The sequence below is a fragment of the Onychostruthus taczanowskii genome, unplaced genomic scaffold (assembly GCF_017590055.1).
Source record: "Onychostruthus taczanowskii isolate IOZ18803 unplaced genomic scaffold, ASM1759005v1 scaffold3, whole genome shotgun sequence".
Classification (NCBI taxonomy): Eukaryota; Metazoa; Chordata; class Aves; order Passeriformes; family Passeridae; genus Onychostruthus; species Onychostruthus taczanowskii.
The window spans coordinates 14,479,621-14,505,976 of NW_024500349.1; the positions used below are offsets into that span (position 1 = coordinate 14,479,621).

Here is a 26,356-nt window from a genome sequence, read left to right on the forward strand (position 1 = left end):
CCCTCAGCTGTTTAAAGCAAGTGCACACACAAGTGATGTTTGCAACAGTATTTTATTTCATTTCAGGAACATTTAGCACATCCTGTAACTCAACACAAGAACTAGCCATCTACACTTATTTTTGGGTGTAAGTACTCTGAAACAAAGTGCAGTAGATGAGTAACTTACGGAGTGCATAGAACGGTGTTGCACTTGCTTGTTAAAGGGCAGTATCAGTACTGGTGTTTTCCATTAGATGCAAGGGTTTGTTTCAAACATAACACACAAACAGGACAAAATCTGTGTGACAGCTGAACGTCTCGTTTCACATAAAGTGCTGGAACAATAATTTAAATGTTACAAAACAAAGCTTTAAGGATTCTAAAGCATTGTTACTCACAATGTGCATCTATGACAACAATCTAAGTGTGGTGTGTTTAGATGGCTCCGGTCTCAGCTTCCTTTGGGAGCATGGCCACGTGTTCCAGCTGGCCTGAGTCTGACACGTCGTAGCTGGTCTTGTACTTGGCCAGGATCTTCATCAGCGGTCGCAGCTTCAGCCACCACTGCTCCTTGGGAATCCTGTGTCTGGGGGCAGAAACAGGGATGTGAAATACATGGGGGTAAGGCAAACACCTTCCTTAGGAATGGAATCAAGCATTGACTGTCGTGGGGGGATGTAAAACACTGACACAAAATGAGAAAAATCAAGGACAGAATCCCAAAGAAATGAACAGGTCATACTGGAAGACGCTAAGCATAATACCAAATTTGGCACAAAAATGCTGCCCCACTGAACTGAAACAGAAGTAAAGTAATTCTAGGCATTAGGCAAAGGCAATCACATGGAAGTTACTTAACAGGACAGCAGAGTCCCAGACTTCACCATGAGACTTTCAAGTGTAAGGAGGATGAAGTAAAAGCACAAAGGCAAGAGAGAAGCAAACAATCCAAGTGGATCTGGCAGAATTCAGACCTAAGGCAAAAGCAGTAAGGCGTTGGGAAGTGTTTGTCTGAAGTGGTGCAGGGCAGGCTGTGGTGAGGTGTTTACCACCGGCCAGTGCATACGTACACAAAGTCTGTTTCACTCTTCAGCTCAGCCACAGGCTGGAAAACAAGGTTGCGTCTCCGCATTCCCAGCAAACAAACTGAGTCATCGGTATTGGCAAATACTTTTCCTAAAAAGAATGAAGTAATTCAGCATCTTTGTTACAAGTATAAGGCCAAATACGACTTTTCTGTAATTAAACTGAACAAAAACTTACAGTAGCCTAATTTCAGCTACTGATTGTTTAATAGATTGATATAACATCAAATTAGTGTTTTAATAGGGTTAAATCTTTACTTTTTAGCTTAACTTCAGTGATTAGCAATGAAATAACAGTGCAATTAGACAAAATTATTGAATTTTAGCATCCAGTTTTAGATCAGATTTTAGCAAGTAGTGCTTTAGAAAAATTCTTAAAGACTAAATATTACCTCCTTCTGTCTCCCATGAAGGCAGCATGAAACAAAAAAGAACAAATGTAACTATACAAACATAAATTCCTGCATGCATGAAAACCTTCCATCACACTGGCTATTTTGTTTTAAGAGGATGATGAAACAGCTATCTGAATTATTGACCTCACTCAAGTGGAAATGCTCATACAGCAAGAAGCACAGCAAGGCACTACTGAAAAATAAAAACACCAAGCATGTTGACTAACAAATATTCCTATGTTTGCAAAGTGGAGGAGTCTTACATACTGACAGACAATCAAAGACAGTAACAAGAGACTGCACCAAACATTTCTGCACCTTTTCGGTAGGTTTCCTTCAGTTTTTTGGAGATCCACTGCATAGCTTTTGCTGAAATTTTTGTCCCGAAATTTCTATCAAATGGTGAAGGTGCTCCACCCTGTGCAAAAATTGAATTCTGGGTTAGCTTATCAAAGCAGGGTTGGTGTTTATCAGTTATCTCTGCTAATGGCCTGCTCTACTTCTTATTTCCATTTCCCCCACTTAGAAAAACAAACAAAAAGCCTCACCCCATCAGTCAGTCTAAGGTGTTTAAAATTTGTGTTCAGCACCTGTGGAATTCTCACAGAATCAATACTACTTCTCACTTAGAAGAATGGAGGGGACTGTGCATTTTCCTCCACGTCAGCCTCGGTGATGAGTGCAGCCAAATCAGGACCTCCCTTTGCCCACCAACCAGCTGCACAACGAGACAGAGCAATGCAGACAGCACAGGCCAAAGGACTAGCTCACTTCTGTCTCTTCCACAAAAACACCCATCTGCACAGATTTTCTTAATGAAATCTCTGCTCTTCAAGAGGGTTCAAGAGGCAGAGACATGTATGGACAGATAATTGTATTATGAAGAAGGTATTACAATTACATATAAGACAAAAAGTGGAATTATTTATTAATATAGACAGAAGAGGAATAAAAATTAAATCATAAGGAATCTAATGCATTTTTCCTAGATTTTTAAAAAGAGTTTGCAATAAAACCTGATGCTAAAAAAACCTGAGTTGCCTACCAACAAAAATCCACATTTTTTTCCCCTTAATCTTGAGTTTGACTTGTTTCAAATGCTTGAATAGTGTAGTGTATATACTTTGTGCATACAAAGTTAGTGCTGTCTGTAACTTTAGGGTTCTGTTTACCTGCTGCATATGGCCCAATACATTTTTTCGACAGTCAAAGACTCCTTTTCCTTCTTCAGAATACAGCTGATAAATGAAATCAGTTGTGTAGTTCTCATTGCAGTTCTCATTTCTGTAACAATTAAGGCCAGATAGTTAGCAAATTTACTCTAAAGCACTGGATGTCTTTGCAGCTACTGAATGACAAGTCTTTTCTCTTTTCTTGATAGCAGTAATCCTGGCTGGGACATTTTCATCTGATTGCATACACTCACTTCCATGCAACGGGCTCACAATTTTTAGGGTTTTTATAGTAAAGGCCATAGTGTGACACACTACCTTTAGTAAGAAAGAATCTGGAATAAAAGACAAACCCAATGAGAAAACAGACTGAAGACAGGATGAAGTATTAGATTACAGAGCAAATATATTTACATAGAATGAAGTTTTAGACTTGCACATCCAGACAGGTCCCACAATTGCCTTCTGGAGCAACAGCTTTTCTAAAAATCACAAAGGAATAATCAAGGAATATAGACTTGGAGTGTCATTCCAAGTGGCCAAGCAGCCTACGTGGCTGGGTTGCTTAGTATCACTGATGCCATCTATTACAACTACTTTTACCTACCTCAGCACTAGACCACGCTGGATACTGGTTTTCATTTTTTCAGTCAAGTGTTCCACATTAGCCTAGAAACAAAAGTATTTTTAAAGATCCATACAGAACTTTGTATCTGAAAGAACTTTAATGAGCCTACATTTCCAGAGAACTTCTGTCCATATAAAGCATTACATGCAAATTCAAATTATCAAGATTTTTGGAGATGCAGGATAACATACTGTGTATGGTAATTCATCTTGGGTTAAAACTAACATCTTTCTCTGTATCAGAATTTTATTAAACAAATAACAGATTAACAGATTTTATTCAATCAAAGGAGGTTTTTGTATGCTATACTAGTACAGCATCCAGTTTGATATACATAAAAATACACAAATTGCCACTAAAGTTTACACCTGCCCTTCCTTCCAGTCTTGCCAACAACTGCGTGGGGATAAGTTCTGATTCATTTCACATCTCTGTGCTTAGGAAATTTATACCCTTTTAGCTTTGTGTTTGTCCATGACTGCAGCTAGTGCTAACCATCTCAGAAGTGTAAAGTCCTCACAGCAGACAAGTTCCATATCCTCTTGTGTATGTACTACACTATAATCCATAATCCTTAAAGCCTGAGGGCTTTATTTTAGTAACTCTTCCACACGTGCTCTGAATAGCTCTGGTAACAGAGTCAGTATCTAATAAACCTGACATACTGGTCAGTTCTTTACTGAACAGCCTTTAAATACAACTATACCGTAATGAAAAAATACTGTTCTCTTGTTTTTGGCTTTATTTTAAAACTACCCATTTCTGTTCATTTAATTTGAATTTCAATCAGATGACTAAAAAATGAAACAATTAATTTAGTAGTGCTTAATGGCCAGTACAATTATTTTTGTCATTTTACTGAACTTGGGTGTCAACAGTGATTGTGTCTACACTCCTTTATACAATGTTATGGCACAGGAACTGACATGACAAGTGTAGATTTTAGGCCCAACCTCAGCTGCTTTTTTCTTTTACGAGCCTACTACTTCAAGTATACACATTACGATACACACGTACAACTACAAATTCTACCTAAGAATGAGCAAAAGGTGCTGAATACCTGGAGCTCTCTGATATCAAACTGCTCTTCGAAGATGTAAGCAGCATCAGCTCCTGCTGCCAGGGCCCCCATGTTGGCCAGGTAGCCGCAGTAGCCGCCCATGGTCTCGATGATGAAGACGCGGCGCTTGGTGCCGCTGGCCGACTGCTTGATGCGGTCACACGTCTGCTCAGAGACACCACAGCCTGAGTATGCACTACAACCCCTCACTGATTACCTTTGTGTATGTCATACAACTTTGTGTCACCTACTGGTAACAAAAAAGTTAAAATAAAGCATTTATAAAGAATGAACCTTTAAAGAATTCCAAAACGGTATAGCCAGTGTAACTATAATTATCTAATAAAAGATTTCTTATAAATCATATACTGAACATCAGGATAGAAATAAAATGTTTTTCTACTAGCAATTCTTAACATATACTTACTTGCTTCCTGCAAATACTGAAACGCATTTATTTTGGTTTGTAGTGGCATTAACCAGTTGTGTATCTACGTTTTCTAGCACAGATACAAGTAGCTATAATGAAGCTTTTCAAGAAATTGTGGGATGAAAACTTCTTTTCTTTATTCATTACTTTAAGCTTACTTCTTCTTAGTGAAGACTAAATTATTGATTTTGAAATTCCCTGCATTCCCATCTATACTGAACTTCTTAAGTCCTGAGCATGCCCCATTACTTTCCAGTAGTGATTTCCATATAAATATAATTCTTTCAAGCACTACTGGTGCATGTTTTAAAATGCTTTTTGTTCTTTACTAACCCATACATAGTTACTGTAAGAAGACTGAAATCTCCACTTGCACCTTACTCTGACCAGCATAAAGAATGGAGTTCTGTTACTTACATGAAACCAATTAACACCAATATTTTTTAGAGCTGCCTAAGAGAAGCAGAAAGTTACAAAGACAGAGGCAATCTCCAGTGTGGCAAGACCTAGGAATCTTAGGAAAACACTGTAACTCAGGAAAATGCAGAAACCTAGGAACTATTTACTATCCACCTTTAGGTTTTAGTAATACTCAAGAATCTATCTGACAAACTTACCTCCTGGAATGAATTTTTCTACCATTTGAAGTTATTTTAAAGTTGTTGATTAATGTATTTTCCTTTCAGAAGGGAGTCAGAGAAATAAAGAGGCCCTATTTTCTTCTTTGTCTTAGAAACAAATAAATAAATAGGATATACCACACTTTGTGACAGGAAGAATTTTGTGAAACTGATGTAGTGTCCCAACACCAGTTCTGTTTAATAAAAATGAAAATGAAAGTACCTGGAAAGTTTGTCATCATGCAACCTGAATTATGGTAACATTAAAAAATCCCCATGACTTACTGATTTTTTGAATGAGTAACTATAGGTGCCATAAAATTTGAGGTATTTCTAGTTCACAGTTTTTTAAAACCAGAACTTCATTCAGCTAACTGAAAATACTATTTCTGCAATTCAGATTGTGAACAAAATGGTCCTAAAACCATACCTAACACATCACAGAACAAATCATTACCTGATATGTGAGAAAACTTAATATAAAAACTCTAGAACTTCTAACATAATACAGTTTAATACAGTTAAAGACTATGACCAGTGTATGCATGTATTTAGGTCAAGCTAGCAAAAGATGCGTATAATTTAATTTATACATATTTTATTTTTGTATTTGCATATATGCATATTATGTGCTTACATAAATAAGTGCATCATTCACATGAATTTATTCAGAATATGGATATTCTGTAATCCCAAGCAGAGAAGTATCTCTATAACAAACTACATCACAAAAGTCTATGTTGACTTTCTATCAGTTTTGCAAAATGACACTTTTACATGTCTTTGGTTTTACAGTGTCCCCAAGGACTTTACTTTCTCCTTGCAGACACTGTTTCATGAAAATTTTTTGCAGAATACTGTAGCACTGGAACAATTTAACTAATTTTTTAAAGAGCTGCCTGAAACTGGATAGGTACTATGTGTTTAACTTATGTTGTAAAACAATCTTGTCTTTAGAAAATAAAGATACATGTGAAGATTCCCACCATTTTGAGAGACTTCAAATATTTGTAAACCCCAAGATTTCTAAAAAGATTTTCCATCTGCTGGCAGGAGAGTGGAATTTTCTGCCTTTTGAGAATCCCCAAGCACTAAGCAAGGAGGTAAATCAGTCACTGCCTATGGGACTAATCACTTGAAACCTACTTAGAAGGATTTCTGCCCTTGACCGTACAAGAGATGGAGTACAAACTTTCTACTACTCTTGCTTTCTCAGAATGACTGTGACAGAAATACCCAAATATGAAATTGGCTCAGGTAGACTTAAATGAATTATTAATTCATACACTACACTACAGGCTGGAAAAGCCAAACCTTAAATGCCTGGTGCAGGTTTCAGACATCACAAACAAGGCATGAGAATTCTTTTTGGAATACTATTGCTAGCTGAGCTTTCATATGAACTGACCCAGCTTAATAAAAAATCCTAATGTTAGAAACACCAAATCAAGTGTTCTGCTATTAACATTAACTAAACATCCTAATGACAATAAAATTCAAGTGATGTAACCATATTTTTTTTTTACAGAAAGCATTACTGATATCTATACAGACTGTAATTAAATTACTACCAAAAACAATTTCATAAGAGGAAGCAGCACTATATGCAATCATTTGTTGCCCCATTGTTACCACTTTTGAAGGTGCAACATCACAACTAGCAGACTTAGCTACTTCTATAAATATCAGGTCAAGAGGGGAAAAAGCTGAAGGAGTGGTAAAGTACCCATGCCCTGCCTATGAATGTTGCTACATGATGTGCCCAAATGACACCTTAGGACATCTCAGCCCAGGGTGGCTGCAGTGCAGGCCACCCTGTTTTCTGCCACAGCTCTTCCAGTTATCTACTGAGCTTTTTCACTCACTGTGTAAGAACAGGAAAACAAACCTGCTTTTCCCAACACCCTGGATCTGTAGTCTTGATTTGACTTCCTTTCTGTAGTCTTGATTTGACTTCCTTAACAAATTACTTCATGATTAGTTATATGGCTTGCTAATGACGGGTTTGATAAAACTCAGAGCTGGTAAGATTTACTCATTTGTTTGCATTGCATCTCAGCTCAGTTCCCTTTGCTGTGTCTTAAGCAGAGTAAACAGGACTGAAAGAGCTCATAAAACAGTTGAACCCAAGGGAAAAACTATGGTAGACTAAAACTAGAACACTGATGGTTCTGACCTTGCACTATTTAGTTGAACATCAGTGACAGACTTAACTGCTTCTACTATCCATGCATTTATATGCACTTAATGTATGTTAAGCCTAATGGAGTCTACAGGATTATTCATGTATTTAGTGTTAATCATGCATTTAAAATGCTCTGCTGCACTGAGCTCAGTCAATAGTTCATCCAATAAATGGGGCATTTATTTATAAAATGTGTGCTTTCTTCTTTTACCTAAGTAGTATGTAAAATAAAAATTAAATTGAAGAAAGCAAAATATTTTATTCTCAGTAAAAGCAAATACCCTAGTGCAGGAGTCTTGAAGAACAAAAGAGAGTCCCCAGAAATTAAGCATTTAACATAATACTTTTTCTAAGGTTAATCTTTAATCAGTCTTGGAAAACTGAACTATTAACCAATAAAAAACACAAGTAACTGAGTTATTTAAGAAAACCAGACATTTCAACGTCTTTAGGTCTCCTCATCTTATGCATTTTATCATCTTAACTTTTAAAAGATACACAGTCTTACCTCCACAATAGCATTCAAGGCAGTGTCAGTACCAAGGCTATAGTCTGTGCCTGGCACATTGTTGCTAATAGTAGCAGGCAACACACACATAGGAACTCTAAACTCCTCAAAGCTGGCACGCGCCTCGTAGAGCTGCAGACAACTTTCAAAGGCCTGAAGCAGTGGTACAAGTGTGAGTGAAACATTCCTTGTCTCTGGACTGCTCTGCTAATGACTCCTGGCATGTGATGGTAAATGTGGCTGTCCACTGGCCCAAGTAAATACAATTGGTGAGATTATTTGGTGGGGGGAGGGTGAAAATATCCTGTACATACCACAACAGTGCACTGGGGTTGCATTGGCACAATGCTCTTTGAAGAAATGCAGAGGATTAGTACGAGTTAGTACAGACTGAAGGAAGTGTGCACAGCAGAGAGGTCTGAAGCAGCTGGGTAGGAAAGGAAGGCAAAAAGCTAGACTGGAAGTCATTCCACAGGAAAGAACTTGAAGAACAGAGTTTGATACATGCTAAGGAGCTTAGAAAATTAACTAGTAAAACCCTTGCAAATTGAAGACAATGCTTAAAGAAAGACACTTTTTAAAAAAACTATGTTATCCTAGAAAGTCAAGACACGCATCTATTTCCACCAAGAGAAAGGAAAAAAAAGTTCACCCATGCCTTCAAAGTTTCTATCAACATCACATGTCTGCCTCTGTGAACACAGACTAGATGTAGGCCTAGAAAAATCCAGGAACATATGCAGATGGATGAGTTAATAAAGTTTGCAAGTATAGTTCAAGGATTCTTTGAAAAGCAGTTTTAGGTCCTTGGAAAGACTCCAAAATCTACAAAATATATTATCATGTCAAAAGGATTAGGTGCTCCTAGTGAATGTCAAAATAAATGTTAAGATTTTGCAGCTGTTTTAAATAAACATACATTACATTATTCCAATTATTTCTAATCTAAACTCATCAGCATCTCTCATGAAGTGTGGCAGTTTTTCAAACTGCCTGTGTAATGGCTCTCCACCAGAAAGCCTAATTATGCAATACACGACTTTTTCATCTCTTTCTCCCAGAAACTGATGTTCACAGAAGTCTCATTTTCTTGATTTCTCAAATCGGTTCAGAGAAGCCAACTATTGCAGATCAAAATTAGATACCTATTGAGGTATCTCCAGGCATATCTCCATGTGACTGGTTTAAGGAAAAACTTAGAAGAAAATTATGGGTACATCCCCTACCTGTGAGAATTCCCCTTCTGAGCTTTTGTCATAGACAGAGCAGGTCCTGTTCAGTGAGAAGACAGGATATTTATGCTGTAGGTGCATTTATGGCTGTAGGTGCATAAATGCAAACTGACTTTTTAAAAAAATCTCTCTCTTCTCACTGTTTTGGTAAATTAAATGGCTCACTGCTACACTTTAAGTCTGAGGTTGAAACACAGCCTAAAAGATGGAACTTTCAGACCCAAAGAGCTCAGAAGTACAGCCAGGAGCAACAAATGGGAGGGGTTTATTTGGAATTTGGTTTTTGGAGTGGCTGAGACTTCACTTAGGAAATTTCAGTAATTGCCTGGCCCAACTCAGCTCAGTCAGGCTGCTTTCAACTTTTATTTCTATTAAAAGAATAAAGACATACAAAGTTACAGCGGTTTGGTAAAACCACACAGCTTCCTGGAGATCTGCAGAACACAAGTTTCTCTAAAAAGTTTTATATTAAGACTTCTGGAAAAACAAGTCAAAGGGAGATGTAGAGCAATAACTAACATAACTGGTTAGTCTGCATTTATGGTATGTTAAGATGCAGTTATGATATGTTTTACTTGCATTAAATATTGCCATTTTATTTGATGCAAGTGATTTCAGCCAACATATCCAATGACTGTACCTTCACCAAGCACGAGCATTAGATGATTATATGCAACATCTTTGCATCACTGTGGCAAAACATGAAAATGCTTTTAATATATAGTCACTTAATTATAAAAGGTAAATAAGTGATCAATGGTTTTAGCAATTGCTATGCTAGTATTTTTTTTAAATTACTACAGTAAGGCCATAGAGGGATACTGCACTGTGTTAATAAAATGGTTTAATAATTTCCTACCCTTTTATTGGATTTGTGTTACTAAAAAGGTTGTTGCCATAACCAACCTAACCAAGGATGCATTATAAAAATTCATGCAGTCAAGCAAAGACTACTGGTTGTTGACTTTAAGATGATCTAAATACAAATGGCAGCTGAAGGGAATGGAGTTACTGCTCTTACTCCACATCAGCTGCTACTAGGACTGAAGGAGATGAAAAATTAACAGGTTAGCTAGTGGCCTGGCTAATTTTCAGCTTCCTAGTTCAGAGTAATGTGGAGCCACACATGTTACTGGGAGGGTACAGGCATCTGTTTTCCACAGGAAATGTATGGAGACTGCCTTAAGGCATCTGACTGTAGCTTTCTTTGCTCCTCGGGGAACATGTGTTTCCCCCCGCCCCAAAACCAAATCATCAGTCTGTATCCCCTTTTCTTCTGGTGAAAGGAAAGGTAAGATTGAAGAAACACAATAGAAAGTTTTAGCCTCTCCCTTTTTCCATTATTCTCATCTAGATGATACCTTTTCCTTTCATTTCATGGTTGCCACATTCCTGAGGTCTGACATCCAAAATAACACCCTATTCATTTCATTGAATTAGCAACATAATTGAAAATATAGATACTTTTATTATGGTAGATATTTTAGCGATGCTTGATTTAATAGAAAATCTGAAGTTCATGTTCTTATCCCTCAATCCTAAAAGGATAATTTTGTATGCCTATATATATCAGCCTTAAGCATATCCTCATCAGGTAGAAACATTCAGCTTTTCCCAGGTACTTTATATTTATGTTGTCATTAGCAGTTTTTCTAATATTCTGAAAAGTGAAGTGAAAAATACAGTTTATCATAAATTTAAAACACTATTCAAAATCTGAAGCCAAGATTTTAGAACAGAAGTGGAAAAAATTGAACATTTCAGAGGGTCCCCATGATCTGCTACAGAATCTAAGTTAGTTATTGAGAAATGTACATGCCTTTGTGAGGAGCACACTCTTTACTAATCTCTCATTCAGAAGTTATGTATCTGTTAAGTCTGTTTATGTTTCTCTTTTTAAATGCAGAATTTTAACACATTTTATCAGCAAATGTTTCAGCATCCTATTTACACTTGCCAAGTTAAAACAACTGACAAGTGTCTAATGATGCCAAACAGCAACAATCCCTGATTACCAGCACAATTGTACTTACCTGACTAGAGGTAGGCAAGACCACAAAAGTAAGAACTGTACCACAGAAAAACTAAGTGTGATGACACTTTGGTGCTCAGACAGCACTGAAAAACTGAGCTCTTTTGGTGCTCTGACAGCACTGTAAACTGTGATGCATTTACTGACCTAACTGTGGTAATGAGAATAAAACCTATATATAAACTTGATAAAATGGATATTCACGTCCACCTCCTACTTTTGTTTACCACAGTCAATTGTATGACATGTACTGAGCTTATCTGGTGACATTTAACAGGGGCACAGTTGCTACTGCACCTGATCTGAGCATGGCACAAGAATGAAAGGATGTATTTTTCACTGGGAGTTTTGTGAATCATGTTGAAACAATCAGAGCAAAAAACTGAAAGGATGTTTTCCGAACGCAAAAGTCTGCTCCTTCCAAAAAAACAAAACAAAAAAAACAAAAGAGAGAAAAAAAATCAACCCAAATTTAATTTTCCACTCAACTGAATATAGGTCTTGCAAAGCCATTACTTTTCATCTTTAATCCTGAGAAAACTCTAGGCAAAATTAAACACAAAAATAAAACAACCAGAAGAAAGCCATTAGCAAAAAAAAACAAAAATAAAAGCTTTTGAAAAGTTTTCAACTATTGCATTGAAAATACAAATGTTTTATCTAATGAAGGCAAATGACACCTAGAAACCTAAATAGAAAAGCAAACCACATAAACACAGACTGACTGCCTACTATATACCTCCTTTGCATGAAATAACCTATAAAAAGAAGTCAGTTTGGTTAACAAAGTTTATGAAGATAAGAAAAGAGGGAAAGCAGATGTTATGCACAATCATTTTACTCACCTTAGTTCATAATCAGTCATTTTGGACAGATATTTTTATTTACCAGAACTGGAAACAACATCAACACTTATAACCCAAGTTGTCAATGAAAAATTAATTCAATGAATTTTAGTTAGCTTACAGTCTTATTCAAGCCAATACTTCAGGAAAATGGTATTTCCTAATTGAAGAATTTCTTTTGATGAAGTTAAAATTATTTATGTTGGAATTGTGGGGGAAAAAAAGTTATAGTAGTGCATTTAAAGTTGGTGGTACCTGAAGAATCCTTGAAATTAAAAAGCTATCATGATTAAAATTTTCAAATACATTTAAGTGATAACTTGTCATTTAATTTTCAAAAGCAACTTGAAACTCTTTTTGTCCAACTGACTAAGCTTTCTGCTCAACTGCAATTAGTACTAGAGAACTGAGGAATGGCTGGGGTTGGAAGGGGCCTCGGCAGACCGTGTAGTCCAATGCCCTGCCAAGGCAGGAACACCTGAGAAAGGGACACAGAACAATCCAAGAGGGTTTGGATTATCTCCACAGGAGACTGCACTACCTCCCTGGGCAGATTTCTCCGGTGCTCCATCACACTCGAAGTAGAGAAGCTTTTTCCTCATAAGAGATTAAACATTCAATTTTTACTTTATGTTGTATTACTGGATTTGATTTTTTAAAAATTACTTAATATGTCTCAACTCTTTTTATTAAATCTGCTATTAGCAGAATAAATGTAATGCCTATTATTGAGAAATATGGATTTTACATATTCTCTTCAAGGAGTGAAGATGTTACATAACCAAGAATCTCCTTCTCAACAGAGCAACTTTCCTTCAGTGTTTGTGGCAGCTGGGTATACTACAACTATATATTAGGAACAGAGATTTTTTTCCCCCTCTACAGTGCAAATGATCATCCAAGTCTCAGCTTTAAGTTTGTCTCTTTCTTATACAACAACAGATGCCATCTTATCCTGCACTTAAAAAATTTAGAGGTGTTTGTAGTTTCAGCAGAAACTAAATGGAAGCATTTGGGATCCTAGACTTTCTCTTTTCTAAAGTGGTGCCATGAAGTAATTATAATTTTCCAGATCACATTTCTTAAGTTCTGGTCTACAAAAATATCCAGATGTAGCCAATTGAGTAAGTCTAAACAACTGCTTTGTTAGTATATGCACACACCAGAGCAGACTTACATCAGTTATAGTGTTCAGAGCAGTATCTGCACCAATGCTGAAATCTGAACCCGGTACATTGTTGGATACAGTTGCAGGAACCATAACCATTGGAACACAGAATTCATCATATTTCTCCCGGGCAGCTGACAATTCCAGAAGTCCAAGGTAAGCCTGTTGGGCACAGGCATCAGGTGAAAAATTAGCATGAATAAAGGAAGGGCAGAGTTGGGAGTGACAAAATGAGAAGGGCCACAGGGGGAGCCATTTCTACCACAGCACACTTCAGCAAGTCAGAGCACTAAGGAACCACTAAAATCTAACACAGACAAAAAAGAAAGCGTTAGAAACAGGCATATATTTGAAAACAATAAATAGAGCATATGTTTTTATGAAAATGAAATATTTAGGCACAGAAAGTTGGTTTTCAACAAAACAAAGTAGTTCCCCAATCTTCAGGTACTGTTACTCCTGATTTAAAAATCTTAATATTCCTGAATTAGGGTCATAGCTAACAGCTTGGACAAAAAAGGAAGATACAGTCTTCATCAAAAAGCAATGAATACATTCTTTTCTGCAAGGAGTAGGCAAAATACTTTCCTGAATCAAAATTTCAAAAATTAATTGTTTTTTTAGAACAAAGCAGACATGAAATATAGCCAAAAAAAAACTTCTCTAGATCCATTACAGGTTTTGACATGCACTATGTGAGAGGAGTGGCATGAAAAAGGAACCATAGTGCAATTTCTACTAAGAGTCAAGAACTTCTGCAAGGATGTTCTAAGTATTGATACAGTATAGACTGAAACTTGCACAACTGAAGTTATTCATTTATTTTAATACAAAAAACTATAACACTATCTCATCTCATTTATCCATTTAGCACATCAGTTCAGCAGTTCCAGTCACTGCCTTGAATGCCAGCTTTCCAGAGAACCCCTGACTGACAACGCTTACGATTCTAAACACCATGTCATGTATCAAATACAGATAGAGCCAAATGCACCTTACATGAAGATTGGGTAAAAATCAAACCAGACTATTAATTTTGTTAGGATTTCTAGTCTACTCAGACATAATTAGATATTTCAGTGTACCTCAAATCCACCAATAACCATAAGGGCGTTAATGTTGTTAGTGCGCATCTGGTCAGCAATCTTCTCCAAATATTTTGCAGGAAGAGTACTAAAAATCATTAAACCAAAAGAAAAATAAAAACAATTTACAGACTTTTAAGCAGTAAGAACTCATTACTAAGCTGAAACCATAAAGTCAGCAGGCAACACAATGGTTTTTGTTTTATATATTTATCCACACAAGTAGCTCTTCCAGACAAACAGTAAGGACTCATGACAAATATAAAGAAACTGCAGGTTTGAAATCCTTTAAAGTGTAAGGAACCCTGGAAAATTTTTAAGTTGAGATCCCAGCTGCCACTCTTGAGAGAGGGTTCAGTACTATAAAGATACCCAAGTTGGAACACAAGGATTTGAACAAAAAACAAACTAAAAAAACCCAAATGTACAAAAATTGAGGTCTTAAAAACACTCTGTGGGAAGAAAAGAACAGGGAATCATACACTAGTTGTATAAAGCACTACAATTCATCATATCAATTGACAAAAATATTGATTTTACCGTTTTGTACCAAGAATTGATCCTCCTTGGCCAGTCCAGCCTCCAACATCTCCCCAGGAAATTTCCTTTATCTTTGAATAAAAGTAAAAAAAGGAGATTTTTTAAAGTGATTATCAAATTACTTCTCTTGAGCTGCAGCAAACAACAGGTACTACTTCATGAAAAGCTGTTGGAACAAGATGCTGGGCACTGACATCACTAAAACTAAATGAGGCCAAAGAAGAAAACAGCATCAAGAGTTTAACTCTATTTCTCTTGAATTACTACAATCCCTTTTGGTGACACCCTGGATACCGTAACTGCTTTGTTGCCTTGCAGAAGGCTGCAAGTCCTTTCCATTCCATTTGTTCTTTCTTCTTCCATACCAAGATGAACCCTGTCTCTGTGTTTCATATCTCTATTTTCACATCCTCTCCTACTGAATGTGAAGCAAAAAAATCTAAAGCTATGTCTTCGATGTAAGTTTTGGGACCTGTGGCTCCAGCCAGGCACAAAAATCAGTAATCTTGCATTCAGTTTCTCTCCAGTACACCAACCAAGGCATAACGTTTAAAAACAGGCAAAGAGAAGAATCTAACATACCTAAGGGGAAAAAAGCTTCCTCCCTCAAGAAGTACCATCACAAAGTTTCTTACAGCAAAGGAATACATGTGCAATAACTCATTGTTCAGAATCAGAGACTATTCTGCTACTCTGTGAAAAAACTTCAACATGCTAAACATTGACCAAAACTTAAAGGCAGGATTCATCTGAACTCATTTTGTAGCTCTGCAGCATGTGATTAGTAATACAGCATAAATTACTCTACAGACGTGAATAGTTGAGAAATACAGCTACAATCTAGGTTTTAGAGATCTTTATGAATAAAAGCACTTAGAGAACCAGTTCCCTCAGCAGTTATGACAGAACAAACCTTCCAAGAACGTGAGCAAAGGGGGTGGTGTGGGATGGGGTACCTAGCACTTGGCAAGGCACACACGTGACACTGACCTTTCCTCTAGCGAACCCTTCAAAACCATCAATGACAGCAAATATTTTGTGACCTTCGGTTATGCCAACTCTCACTGCAGCCCTCACGGCAGCATTCATTCCAGCTGCAGGGGCACCAACGTTTAAAACTGCCACGTTAAAATTAGTCTGCAAGATAAAAATAATATTTAGTAAGGACTTGGATTTCTACACCACGGTTAATTTGTACATCATATGCAGTTGCTAAATACTGGAATGCAGGAAACAAAATTTCAAAGCCCCTAAACATGCTGAAAATTTAAAGTTAACTGCAAGGTGCAGACACACTTCCCCACTTGCAGAATATCAAAGAGACAAACAATTAAGAAAAAAGAATGTTTGTTCTTAAGTAAGACTTTATCATAATTCCATTTGGTTTACAAGTTAAATTATTCAGGTTTTTATATTCTAGCCCAGGTTCAAGAAACATAAAATAGAATCACAGAATATTTGGGGTTGGAAGGACCATAAAGATCATCTCATTCCAACCCTCTGACATGGCCAGGCACACCTTTCACTAGACCAGGCTGCTCAAAGACTTTATCATAATTCCATTTGGTTTACAAGTTAAATTATTCAGGTTTTTATATTCTAGCCCAGGTTCAAGAAACATAAAATAGAATCACAGAATATTTGGGGTTGGAAGGACCATAAAGATCATCTCATTCCAACCCTCTGACATGTCCAGGCACACCTTTCACCAGACCAGGCTGCTCAGAGCTCCACCCATCAGGGCCATGTTACCAGCTTCATGTTACTAAAGCAGGAATTTTTTTTTTATTTTTTTTTTTTGCAAACACACCAACAATAGTAAAAGAAGAAAAAAAAGTAGGAACTGACTCTAGCACCACAGCATTTATGTGTGTATCACTAGTACAATGCAGAGAGGAACAGACAAGTTTTAAAATTAAGCTCTCAGTCAGGTTTTTCAAGAAGCTGATAATACATTAGCAAACATGAGCACTCAGCATCTTTCCCAACACTACACATTTTCAGATTATGGAAGTTTTTAAAATATTTCTGAATGACAATTGTAACACTTTGGTCCTGCAGAAGAGGTAGAAATTATTTAGCTTTATTCTGGAAGATGAGAACAAAAAAAAACAAAACTAAAAAATAGAACAGTTGTTAAGTAACTATCATGGAATCTCATCTGATTAAAAACCAAAACAAGCAAACAAAAAAAACCCCAAGCCAACAACAACCCCCCCCCAAAAAAAAAACACAATAAAAGAGACACAAACCAGAGTACATGTAGGGTTTGTTTTTTTTTGTTTTTTTTTTTTTTGTTGTTGTTGTGGTACAGTTGAAGGATTGTAGAAAAATGCAATGTAATCACAAACAGCAAAATATAATGTGTGCAGAAGCACTGCTGAAGCAGAGCATTCAGCTGGCTCTTCTGATCCAATCAGCTTAGCTCTTTCCTCAGCTCCTGTGACATGCACATTTCATCTACTTTTTAATTCCTATTCAACCTCTTTTACCAAAGGCACACAGATTTAGTTAGTATGGTCAAATCTGAGTAGTTAGTAATTACACGTGGCCTACATTTCCTTCTAATGCCATTTATCACAGAAGGTATGACAGAAGTACTAAAAAAAATACAACAAAAGCCCAGTGCTAACAGTCCTGGATTTGCATTGCTGTATTAAAAAAAAAAACAAAACCCATCACCCAAACACCTGAACTGCCAAAGAAAATGTTAAATATCCACCTAAAAATCCTGAATTCCCTGATCTCTTGAAGGTCAGTTTTAGATGCTTACTGTATTATCAATGCAATTTTGCTCCTTAATAATATTGAGAAGCTACCATCACTAATCATTACTCAAATATTTATTTGGGAAAAATATTTCTAGAAAGTATAACAGCAACATAATTATGCAAATAAGGTAACAAATGGTCACAAACCACAATTAAAAGAGGAATTAACAAGTCAGATAACACAGTCACCTACTATGATCTAACAGAATTATTCAGTAAACTTCTAATAAACCAAAAATAAATCCCTTTTAAGATTTGTTTGCACACAAAACTTAGTGTTTGATTCCTAAATAAATCTAAATTTCCTCTTATATAAATCTTAGGAACTACAATGCCCCTTTATTTAATTTAAACTGTGTTATGCAGAGTGACTTATTTCACATAAAGGTGATGGATCTGCCCTCAGTACTGCTTCCCATGAATTCTTGTATTTGCCCTTCCCCATGAGTGGTTTTACCCTTCAAAAGGAAGGCTTAGAATTCTTTTAATATAGAACCCTCCTTTATCTAAAGATTTTCAGAATCTTAATCATGATCTTGAACATCACCCCTCCTTCTCCCCATAGTAAGAAACAGAGGGCAAAACAGCAACTGTTAGGACCAGACACTTTAACAATTTCGACCAGCTGTACATCCAAGACTGAAAGAAACTGTCTATAGCAATTTTCTAGTTACAATGGTATTTCTCTTTAAAAAATGTTACTTATTATTAGAATAAACTAGTGTGCTTCAAGCATCTTTATAATATTTAATTTGTAACCTATGCTATAATAGAGGTTTGAAGGGAGTTATTAATAGATCCCAAAAGCAGACATGCACTGCACATTCAACAAACCCCCTTACCTTTGGAAGCTCAGCATCTGGCCTTCTGTGTGATAGTAATTTGTACGTGTTAAGGTTGTTTTCAAAGCTCCTAAACAAATGAGTAAATAAGATAAGCAAATAAAATAGTAAAATTTCAAACTCATAGTTATTTTAAAGGAACATTTGAATTTTTCAGAAACATTAAAAAATGGGTACGAAATATTAACACCATTGTTACAGCAAATGTAAAACATGGCAAAAACTGGAAATGAGAGAACAATGAAAAATATTCAATTCTTTAAGATAAGAGTCATAAAATATAAAACAACTATGCAGCTAACAAATTAGTTTTCTGGACTGGGGAGAAAGCATTTTATTATCAGATGACTTGAAACACAAATCACTTTCCTGACAGGACTGAAGAATACCTCCTCCTACATTGCTGCTGGAAAATTATCAACTACTTACAAACAAGCTCACAGGACTGGCCTCAAAATCATGAATAAACAAGCTTATGGTAGCTACCAGTCAGGTCATACAGCACAGCAGCTTTTTGCTTTGTGACCAGTTAGCCTAGGAACAGCTCCCAGTCTGACACAGGAGAGAATTACAGTTTGCTTTGTTTTGCATGTTTTGATGCAGGTAAGAATTTAAATTATTCTACTTAGGCAACTCTTCTGCCTCCTCTCATTCTCAAACCCATAAAACCATATAGTTTGTAAAATATTTAAAATAAAATGTCACATGCCAGCATAACAGCAAAGTAACTATGCTTTTCTACAGCAAATAAACTGATATAAGCTACTAGCCATACCTTCCACGAAGCTTCACAGCCTCAAGGAACCTTCCCTCATCCATGGCTTTCTGGACTTCTTGAGTCTTGAAAAAACAAGTTGATCACTCAATATGTTTAAAAAACACAGGAGTTCAATTATTTAATATATTCCATGTGTTAATGCATTTCCACAATGAAAAAAGAAATACTGACAATTCCTCAATTTATGAGCTACCTCCTCTCATAGCATAAATTACAGGGTGGAGAAGGAGAAGACAGTAGAAACAAATACCTAAAGCCTTAATGGGACAAAAAAATCAGCATATCTATTATTCATTTTCTTCTTTTAGTTTAAACTGCAATTTTAGTGAAGAAACCTGACTTGTGAATGACATGTAAATGGGATGCAGGCATCTGAAGAATTTGTTGTAACAATAAAAACAGAAGATATGAGATGAAATTTTAGAACAAATTAAGAAGACATGTATTTCTTATTCCTTCATAGTTTGCAAATCAATGGTAACACATAGAGAACATACATGAACTTCATTATTCATTCCCAAATATGGGAAAGTGCTGTACACATTCCATCAATGTCCTAATGAGAACAGGCAATTACTGTACATAGTAGTCTGTTGTAGTAAATAAATAACATAAATTGGCTTTTTGCCAGGGCCTCACCATCTGCACACACTCCATCAGAGGCAGACGGACAGCCTGGTTTCCAGACAGGGACACAACACAGGCAGGGGTATCTGGAGTAGCTTCTAGAAGGGCAAGCACGGCTTCCACACCCATACGACTCGCCTGCAAGAAGAGAACGTTTGAGTGCTCAAGCAAGCACTGGAATGCACAAGGCCCCAACCACAGAAATGGTCCTGATTTCTCTGTAACTCAAGCTGACACAAATCACTCCTTGGTAAGGTGAAATAAAGTTGTGGGTTGTTTATACCCATAAGTACGTACAATTAAGCTTTGCATTTTGATCCTAAGCACAGATTCCTTCACACAAAGTGCTTCACTACTCTGAATTTGAGCTATTCAGACAATTAGTGTGAGGTAACAGTTTGATTTGTCAAGTTAATTAGGTAGAGACCATCCCACCCCCAAATAAATAATAAAATGCAGTTGCCCTATGTGGTGCCATGAGCAGTTGTTTTGGGAATACTCACAAGAATTCTGTCAAAAGCTGAAGGGGTTCCACCTCTTTGCACATGGCCCAGGATGGTTACCCGGGTGTCAAAACCAAGCCGCTGAACCACAAGCTGCATAGAATTTCAAAATACAGTGGGTTTATCATTATCAGTATTTATATGTATGCTAGCATCATGTACACTTAGGAACACGTAGTGCTAAATGTTACTTCATAAAACTGCAATTCTGAATGAAGTCAAAGGTTTCTCTAAAACCTATGGAAAACAGAACTTCATAGTCACAGGACAGATAAACCCCAGGTAAAGTCAAAGTATCATAGCTCCTTTCCACCAATGACTATTTCCCAATTTATTTCTTAATGAGGCCTTAAAATAAAAAAAAAAAAGGCAGAAAAAAACAGCTTAAAAAATTTCTTCATCTTAAACACCAATGAAAATTTTAGCAAAGCAACCATTTGGACAAGACTTTGTCCAAAGCACACAGTATTAGTTCACTGTAAGACAGACCAATATTAAAAATTTTACAAGACATACAAAGTAAAATTGGATTATAAATACAGGCTTGAGCTGATTTCAAATTATCAACTAAGGCACCCATGAAGCAGATGCTTTTGAACTGCTGTGCTGCATTATAAGGAGAAAAGGTTCCAATAAATTGCTACTGAAAACATTGCCCTTTAATTTGATTAAGGAATTTTAGATGATAAAGCACAAGCACAAAATACAATTGTGTGAAAGCTACCTTATAGGAACAGATTTACTCTAAAGAAATATCATTATTAACAATAAGCCCCATCTTATGAATAGAAATCTTGTATCACAGGGAAGTTGACACTTACATCCTTAACCTTCTCTGATGTTATAGGTTTGTTGTGGCAATCAATAGCTCCTTCAGCTACAATAATAATATTCAACCTTTTCTTTCGTGCACGGTTCTGTAATAAAAATAAAAAGTACATTCGTGTAGTTAAAAAACAAACGAGTAATTTACAACATAATTTTATAATCAATTGCTCTACATTAAGCTGCTAGGATTTGAGAAAGCATTTCTTGTATTTGATCACTCAAATTTGATATGTGATGTGATCTCACACCTTTTATTTTCATACACATTTTTTCACTGATTAAGTAAAATGTCTATCATCAAATTGCTGAGGAAATGTGCACATATTGCTTACATAGTTATAATTTTATGCAATTCCCAGGGCAGGTCATATGATTCCTCAAAACAATCACAGAGTGCAAGAAATGTTCAAGATACAGAGAACTTCATGTGACACCAAAACCAAAGACTTGCTTAAAGTCCTGATCTCACTTTTTAATCACTGCTTTCAAATAAACATCCACAAAGACATCAGGGAATCTCAAACACATTAACAAATTACCTCTGAAAGCTTAACACACATTGTATCTTCCCAGCCTTCTTCTGGTGGGTATTCAGGAATAAACACCCAGTCTGCACCACAGGCTAAGGCACTAACCAGAGCTAGATAGCTAAAAAATAGAACAAATGATTAGATTTTCATGGTTCAGATTTCTTTAATAATTGTACCTGTACAAGACACAAAATGCTGAAGACAATACATACCCACAGTGTCTCCCCATAACCTCCAGAACAAATGTCCTCTGATGGCTGTCAAAATAAGAAAACAAATTAACTGAACCTAGTATCATGAAACAGCTTGTGTTTATTATGGTTACTGAACTCAGAATTCCTTAGCAAAACAGAAAAACATTAGGAAAACAAAATCATTGTCATATTAAATAATATGTTTAAAATTAAATCTCTTCCAATGCATAATTCATTTTCACTATTTTCTTGCAAAGCATGTATGGGCAGCTATGAGAGAAGATATGAACTTTTACTGGAATTGTAAATTATGCAGACCCATAGTTAAGAACTGTAATGGTATAGCTGTATTAAAAAAAAAAAAATTAAATTGCTTCACTCTTACTGAAATAAAGCTTATATAAGACAGATGCTATTTTTGTACTATTCACGGTGTGTCTGGATCTTCTTTAACAGACTATGTCTGAAAAAGACTAAAAACATTGAAACCAAGTCTGCCCCTAAGGCTGATGCAGTCTCTATGATTGCATACTTGAAGTGCTGCCATGACAGGAATGATGAAAAAGCAGTTACTAAGAAAAAAAGAAACCAAACCATTTGAAACACACAGTCAAAAAGAAATGTTATTTCCCCACCTACCTAACCTCTATTTAAAATGAACTTAAACAAAAGCATAAATATGTGTGTATTTGTTATCAATCTCTACAATATGCTCAATTTACCTCTGAGCAGTGGTCATGATGGCATCCACAACTTCAATTATTCTGTGCAGAGCTGAGTCAGTACCTATGGTCATATCAGTGCCACAGAAGTCATTGTCTATGGATCCAACCATTCCCACAATGTTAAGGTAAGCATATTTCTTAACAGCCTCTGCATCAATCTTTCCTGTAAAGGAGTATTCAGAGAAAGAACTGTAAGACTACCAAAAAAAAAAAAATTAGACGTATTGCTCAGGTGCTCTACTTTTATAAACTAAACATATCCAAACATTAAATTATGTTTAGATATTTTAGGCAACAAGGTTAGTCAAAACTACAAACAAAAGCCAATCAAACATCCAAGCAAAAGAATCCTGCACGGAACTCCTTACATTAAGGAAGGAAATAAGAGCTTTTCAGTCTATCTCAAAGTGTTAAATAATTATCAAGTTTTATAACCAACCTTAAAATTGACGGTCTCAAATTAAAACAGTATCATTCAAACCGTAGTCTCAGTGTATAACATGCAATGAAGAAGAAAAAGGATGGAAACTGGATGTGATTATGGCATATGTAAACAGTTAGAAACCATCATCCAACTTTTGAAGACTTCTCTTTTGCATCACTGAAAGGCTCTGATTTCATGATTAATAAGCAAACAGAACAGAAAAGCTCCTATTCTATGTCTTAGCGGTGTCTCTCAAGACAGCAATGAAAATGCTGCATCATCCAAGAGTTCTAAAGGATCTCAAGGATGAAACACCTTAGCTGCTTAAGCACTTAAAACTACTTTAGTATCTATGGATGGGATGGTAGTAAATATAATGCCAAATTTTTAATATGAGATTCAAGAACGATGTATCAGTTTGTTTAATCTCTATATTACAGAAAAACAGCAGAAACCATAATGAAAAAACATTACTAATGTCCATGAATATAACATTGTAAAGAAGAATCAAAATGTTTTCTATGAATGTATACCATGCATTACAAACCTCTTCTAGAGTTCCAAATGTGACTTAATATCTGATTGACATATTCTACTTAGATTTCTAAAAAGCCATTGACAAAGTCTTTTGCCAAAGGGTTTTGAGGAAACTAAGCAGTCACTGTATAAGACAGAAGGCTTTTCATAGAGTAATAATGTGAATAATGTGAAAGAGAGGGTAAAAATACGAGGCAGAGGGCAGTGGTAAATGCAAATTCTTGTATCTTAGGAAGGTAACCAATGGAGTTCTACAGGGATCTGCGCTGTTCAACACACTCAGCAATAACCTGGAAAAGGGAATGAGCAGCAAAGTGCCAAAGTTTACTGAACAAACTGAATTACTGGGATCTAAACGTATGGAGTTCTTGAGAAGAAATGAAGACTAGCAAGACACAGTGAGCAGTAAAGTATCAGATGGAATACATTGCAGATAAATGTAAACTAAGACACATGAAAAAAATGTACCCTAACATCACAAACAACACTATTTCCAGCATAATATCAGAATGCTGTTTTCATTAATGAATCAGCTTCAATGCTCAACAGCAGTAAAAAAAAAATCAAAATATTAGAAAATATTAAGAAAATAATAGAGAACAAAACAAAGATCATTATACTACTGTGTAGATCCATGGTTTGCCCTCATCTTGAATACTGGGTGCAGTTGTGGTCCTCCCCACCTCAAAACAGGGTAGAACTGGAAAAGGTTCAGAGAAGGGCAACAAAGATGATCAAAGATATAGAACTTACGTATAAGGAACAACTAAGCAAACTAGGGTTCTTCCATCTAGAAAAGGAGATGATGAAGGGAAAATAAGACAGCTGTAAAATCTCAAGTGGCATGCAGAGAGGAAGCAGGATTGATCATTCATGGTTTATTCTAACACAGAAACTATGGATATCAAATGATCTAGAAGCCAGCAGGACCAAAATAAACAGAAGAAGTTTCTTCACAATCTTCATTATTCAGTGAAGTTGTAGAACTCCTTGCTATACAATGTTTTCAGCAAAATTCTGTATGCTTTTAAGTAGACTTTCAAGTATACATTCATGAAAGAGAAATTCATAAAGGACTGCTAACAGCCTCTGGTTCAGGAAGCTCTGAAGACAGAAATGGATGGAACCTATCAGAGTTTTTATGTATTATGAGTAACATATAGCATCAACACAGCATTATTTTAGTCTTTACTCTTCCCTATACATTCTCCTGGATGCTATCAAAGGCAACTACTGGGCTGGCTGTACTTCTATCAACAGCCACTTAATGTTCTGATCTTAAACAAATAATGACATACAGGAAGGAAAACATCATAATTTAATAACATACAAATGTGTAGCTCGTTGTAGGAGAGGAATTACCACCTCAGATTGGATATGAGGACATAGGAGTTTTTTTGTTCAAGCAAAAGGTAAGAAGTTCAGATCCTGAAAATTATTCATAATAGAGGACAAAAACCACACAGACTGTTGCCCAGTAACTTATTTGGCCTTTTTTGGACCTTTATGATACACACAAGCAGATGCACAGAAACCAAAAGCTATTATTTTATGAAGAACCACGCGATTTCCTAGAATGAACACATTTGATTTTTAAACTTGAGATGTACCCTCTGGATACAGTCTGCACACCCACGGTTCTGGGTTCATACCTTCCTGCAGACTGGAGGGGAAGCCTAGGCGCACTGAAGGCACACTCACCTTTCTGTGCCAGCTCTTCCAGCAGCCCGCTCCACTCCTCCCGGAAGAGGTTGGCGCCGGTCAAGCTGCCGTCGCCGCCGATCACGCAGAGGTTGGTGATGCCTCTCTGCACCAGGTTGAGGGCAGCCTGCAGCCGGCCCTCGCGCGTGCGGAAGGATTTGCAGCGCGCGCTGCCGATCACCGTGCCTCCCTAGGCCAGGGAAGAGCAGCACTTTTAGTTAGGGATCCGGGATATTGCTGCACGTTTCTGAGGTGGATCAGTGACGAGTTTCGCAGCATAACCTCCGTCTTTTCATTTTACAGTGAGGTAAGGTAATTATAAAAAAATTATCAAACCTGTGGGAATTTATGTTCAAGAACAGATACATACACAAGGGAAAAACAAAAAAAACACTCAAAAATGACTGATAAAGAGCTACTCTGGAAGGAAAATATTAAATTACATCGGATTAATTTTAGCAGTATTAAAATAAAGAGGTTTAGGTTGCTACTAATATTTAAAAGTGGTATATTAACTTGTTAAACATTTACATTAATTTGCCTCAGTGTGGTATTTTTCCCCCTAATATCACAAGATACATAGACAATAAGAGAAAAAATGTATCCCTAAAATTCAAAATTAGTGTCCATTGTCATTCCACAGAATTATGAAAATAACTGTCTTTAATTCCGCATAGATCAGACTAATGCTACATTTTCTGTTTTATTGATTATCTGTTGCATTTATTAATATGAACTAAAAAGCTTCTCTTGGAAACGGTGGTGGGCATTTTAAAAAATAACTGAACTGCCCTGTCACTGAAAACTGCTGGGTGTCTTCCTGGACACACATCATTTACATATCTTCTGTGTTTATGTTGTTCAGTCACTCAAGGAGTTTAATTTTTGCCTTATTTCTTGTCACAGTAAAAAGTAGTATCAATTAAGACT

The 26,356-nt window shown here is 36.3% G+C and overlaps 1 protein-coding gene across 6 annotated transcripts in view; it reads right to left on the reverse strand.

Moving 5' to 3' along the window:
* Positions 1–33: 33 nt before the first annotated feature.
* LOC121338203 (phosphofructokinase, platelet) overlaps positions 34–26,356 on the reverse strand; it is a 43,322-nt gene continuing 16,999 nt past the window's right edge. Inside the window, exons 4-24 of one of the 6 annotated variants that reach the window (XM_041408923.1) lie at positions 25,427–25,616; positions 22,762–22,927; positions 22,058–22,102; positions 21,855–21,963; positions 21,309–21,404; positions 20,488–20,580; positions 19,997–20,122; positions 19,355–19,419; positions 18,580–18,649; positions 15,957–16,103; positions 14,967–15,037; positions 14,427–14,514; positions 13,351–13,503; positions 8,065–8,217; positions 4,322–4,486; positions 3,241–3,302; positions 2,634–2,745; positions 1,780–1,879; positions 1,459–1,464; positions 1,052–1,157; positions 34–567 (exon numbers count right to left, since the gene is read on the reverse strand). In XM_041408923.1, the coding sequence (XP_041264857.1) occupies positions 417–567; positions 1,052–1,157; positions 1,459–1,464; positions 1,780–1,879; positions 2,634–2,745; positions 3,241–3,302; positions 4,322–4,486; positions 8,065–8,217; positions 13,351–13,503; positions 14,427–14,514; positions 14,967–15,037; positions 15,957–16,103; positions 18,580–18,649; positions 19,355–19,419; positions 19,997–20,122; positions 20,488–20,580; positions 21,309–21,404; positions 21,855–21,963; positions 22,058–22,102; positions 22,762–22,927; positions 25,427–25,616 (2,274 nt within the window). In that variant the 3' untranslated portion in view covers positions 34–416. The remainder of the gene's footprint in view (positions 568–1,051; positions 1,158–1,458; positions 1,465–1,779; positions 1,880–2,633; positions 2,746–3,240; positions 3,303–4,321; positions 4,487–8,064; positions 8,218–13,350; positions 13,504–14,426; positions 14,515–14,966; positions 15,038–15,956; positions 16,104–18,579; positions 18,650–19,354; positions 19,420–19,996; positions 20,123–20,487; positions 20,581–21,308; positions 21,405–21,854; positions 21,964–22,057; positions 22,103–22,761; positions 22,928–25,426; positions 25,617–26,356) is intronic. The other 5 variants (XM_041408927.1, XM_041408926.1, XM_041408925.1 and 2 more) reach the window with 5 other exon arrangements.